Genomic DNA, 3,716 nt, shown 5'->3' on the forward strand with positions numbered 1-3,716 from the left:
CTGCCTCTCGCTGCCGTCCCAGCGGTGCCTCCATCCTCAGGCACAGCTGGGCAGGGCAGTTCCCCCCTCCCGCACAAGCTGAGCTGGTTTGTCCCCCCTGCCCTCGTGTGTCCCCGCAGGCGCTCCTGTCCGCGCTGCTCTCCAAGCTGGCGCTGCTGGGCGCCGCCGCCTGCTTCGTGCTCTGCGGGGCGGGGCTGAGCTCCGGCCCGCTCTGCCTGCACAACAGCACCGCGCTGGGCCCCGGGCACGCCGCCCTCTGGGGATACCCCTTCCTGGATCCCATCGACCTGGGGGCTGGTGCCAGGTGAGGGCCGAACCGCCGCTGCCTCATTAATTTATTGCTAATTGAGTGGATTAATGGAGGGGGTGGGTGGGCGCTGGCTGGTGGTGGTTGATGCAAGACCCTGGTAGCTCGAGGAATCCTCACCTCCCATGGGTTTCTGCTTTCCATCTTCATCACCTCCCCAACTCCCAGCTGAAGTAATTGTAGAATCAAGTGACAGAATAGACCTCGAATAAGAAGTTGCAGCAGTGTTTGCTGGTTTATTATGAAGTGGAATCATCCCCTTGCATTCACTGTTTGAACCCCACTGCTCCCATTTCTTTATTTCAAACCCTTACCAACATTTTATCATATCTGAACCCATGGTAAATCTTTTATTCAAGTGTTTTTGCACTGCAACATCTTGATATGAGTTTGCTTCCAGTGGTCAGGTCAATTCTCAGAGATTTGGCAGGATTATTGTATAGGTTTCTTTCCCTCCTGTCACTGTATGTGCTACAAAATAATTCTGTTCTCTTTTTAGATTCGCACACATGACTACATGTGATTCTTCTAAGCATTCTCTTTCTTGCCTGCTCCTTTCTTTTTTGCTTCTAAGCTTTTATCCTGCTCATCCTCTGCATGAAGGGTGGGATGTCTGGGGGATGTTTCGTGGCAGAAAGCCATGGGATCCTGCACCTTGTCCCCTTCCCGTGACACAGGGTTGAGAACTACCTGTACAACCGGAGCACCTGGAGCACCTGCCTGGAGCCCGAGGGCATCGTCGCCTGGCACGTGGCGCTCTTCTCGCTCCTGCTGCTCATCAGCGCCGCCGAGATGCTGCTGGCCCTGCTCCAGATCCTCAACGGCCTCCTCGGCTGCCTCTGCGGCTCCTGTGACGGCAAGTAGGGCCCGGCGGCGCTGCCGGGAGCAGGTGCCACCTCGGGTGTCCCTTGGCTGCTGGCACAGAGGGCGCAGCAGGAGCTGTCACACCAGCCCGGTGCCAGAGCCCTGTGTGAGACGGACAGAGCCCCCCAGGGGATGGACACCCCGGGGCTGGAGCAGCTCGTGGGGATGAGGAGCCAAGGGCTGCTCCTGTGCACATCCCCTGGCCTGGGCCGTGTCCCCTCCCTTGGGGCTGGTGGCCCTTTGGGGTTGGGATGGAGGGCAGGACCTGGCTGCCAGCAGCTGCCTCAGCCACCCCTCGTGATACTGAAAGGAGAAGAACTGAAAGGCAGATAACCTCAAGATACTGAAAGGAGGCAGAGAACCAATTTCCCGACATAACTGGGAGCATTAGAAAGCAGGCACTCCTTATCCCAGAGCTGGACACACACAGGACATCTCCTCTAACAAATGTGTGCTGTGGAGTTCACAGCAGGGTTTGTTCCACCATGATCAGACAGGTTCTTTACAAGGGGCTTCCCAGAGGAGCACAGAAACAACACTGCCTAGAACCAGCTGACACGCCTGCATCCCTTCCTGGAGGGGATTTTTGATCCCAGAGGTTTGTCTGCAGGGGTGTCTGCTGGTTGTACTCAGTGCCCCAATGCTGTGACCTTGCCTTGAACCTCTCAGGGCACGAGCTGCTGTTTCTTGTTACATAACTTTGCCACAAAAGTCACCATGTTCCTCATTACCTGTTTCTCCAGTGATTCCAGATGTGTTTAGCATCCTTTGTGCCAACTTTTACACCCTTTTATCTCACTTGCTAGTTAGTCTTTAAGTTCTATTTCACAACTTCAGCGGGACTGAAAATTTCTGTTCTACACGTTGTCTGTCATTTGTCAGCCTCCACCCACCCTGGTGGAAAACGAGGCATGGTGGTGTCACAGACTGAAGAGCTGGACACTCTTGTTAATCAGTTTCGTTAATCAGTTCATGTTTAGGGCAGCTGAGCTGGTGTTTGCCCCCTGCACAGGGCAGGACAGGTGAAGGAGCCTGAGGAGCTGAGCTGGGCACTCGGATGGAGTCGTGCTGGGGGAGGCGGAGCAGGAATTGAGGTGTAACCCCCAAATTTCACCCCCACACAAGTGTCAGGAGCAGCTGCTGCTCATTCCCTGCAGCAGGACCCCGCTCCTGTGCTCAGCCCCCTCCCCAGGACCTTACAGGACCCAGCGTGGGCCTGGGCTGCGAGGGGCTTTGTCCCCAGACTGACAAGGGTCACAGGAGAGCAGGGATGGCCCTGGCACATTGAAAACCCAAATCCCAGAGCAGACAAAACAGCAGCTGGGCCATTTGGGCTGTTGAACCCCAGCTGGCACCTGAGCACCACCCAGCCACTCACCCCCATGCCGTGGGAGGGGGAGAGAATCGGAGGGGTAAAAGTGAGACATCTTCTGGGTTGCCATAAAAACACCTTTAATAATTGAAATAATAATAATAATAATAAATTGTAATGAAAAGGAAAATACCAAAGAAAAATCACTAAAAGCACAGAGAGACAGAAATGCAATACAAACATTTATCATCAGCCCAAATATAAAACCCAGCCCCATCCCAGCTGCAATGAAGGAACAGAACTCTACCCCAGCCCAAACCCTCAGAGTGACTTCAGAGATACCATAGAGAAAAAGCCTTTTCATGAAAAAGAAGGAATTTAACATTATATACCGTATTTATATGGCATAACAAGGGGAGGAAAGCCCTTGGAGCAGGGTGGTGGTGCCAGCTATCCCACACCCCCCTGAGCCAGCACACAGGGGTGGCACAGGGTACCCCTGGCTGCCCCCCTGCACTGCTGCTGTTGCCCCCCAGTATTTGTTTCCAGAGGTGGCACTTGCTTGGGGAGGAGCCTGAGGCCGGGCTGGGTGTCACGGACACATTTTATGAAAAATCCTTTCGTTAGGATATTTCCTCCTGAGAAGCTGAGAGGCCTCAGAAACGAAATGTAAACAATGGTTATCTGCTGCTGTGGAATGCAACAGGTGCATCTGTCATTGGTCTCATGTGGTTGTTTTTAATTAATGGCCAATCACAGTCCAGCTGGCTCGGACTCTCTGGTCAGTCACAAGATTTTGTTATCATTCCTTTTCTTTCTATCCCTTGCTAGACTTCTGATGAAATCCTTTCTTCTATCCTTTTAGTATAGTTTTAGTATATAATTTTCTTTTAATATAATATATATCATAAAATAATAAATTAGCCTTCTGAAACATGGAGTCAAGATTCTCTTCTCTTCTCTCCTCCTGGGACCCCTGAGAACACCACCAGAGCTGGGGGCAAAAGCCTCCCCGCCCAAAACAGAATTTAAAAAACAGCAATAAAAATGAGACAGACCCCAGTGTGGGGACAGTGACACACCTGTGTGTGCTGTGGCCGTGCTGGACGGCGGCAGGACCCAGCCGAGGGGTTGATGCTCCAGGATCCAGCACTGGGGTGGTGGGAGCTGACCTGGGCGGGCTCTAGGAGATGAAGCAGCTCCTCCTCCTCCTCCTCCTCCTCCTCTTGGCGC

At 53.1% G+C, this 3,716-nt stretch overlaps 2 protein-coding genes across 2 annotated transcripts in view; one reads left to right on the forward strand and one right to left on the reverse strand.

Annotated features, from left to right (window-relative positions):
- TM4SF19 (transmembrane 4 L six family member 19) overlaps positions 1-1,171 on the forward strand; it is a 2,444-nt gene extending 1,273 nt beyond the window's left edge. Inside the window, exons 3-4 of the mRNA XM_031060298.1 lie at positions 120-304; positions 985-1,171. Of these exons, the coding sequence (XP_030916158.1) occupies positions 120-304; positions 985-1,171 (372 nt within the window). The remainder of the gene's footprint in view (positions 1-119; positions 305-984) is intronic.
- Positions 1,172-1,506: 335 nt separating this feature from the next.
- NEU4 (neuraminidase 4) overlaps positions 1,507-3,716 on the reverse strand; it is a 5,399-nt gene continuing 3,189 nt past the window's right edge. Inside the window, 1 exon segment of the mRNA XM_031060313.1 lies at positions 1,507-1,514. Coding sequence (XP_030916173.1) covers positions 1,507-1,514 — 8 coding nt within the window.

The sequence above is a fragment of the Geospiza fortis genome, unplaced genomic scaffold, assembly GCF_000277835.1.
Source record: "Geospiza fortis unplaced genomic scaffold, GeoFor_1.0 scaffold118, whole genome shotgun sequence".
Taxonomy (NCBI): domain Eukaryota; kingdom Metazoa; phylum Chordata; class Aves; order Passeriformes; family Thraupidae; genus Geospiza; species Geospiza fortis.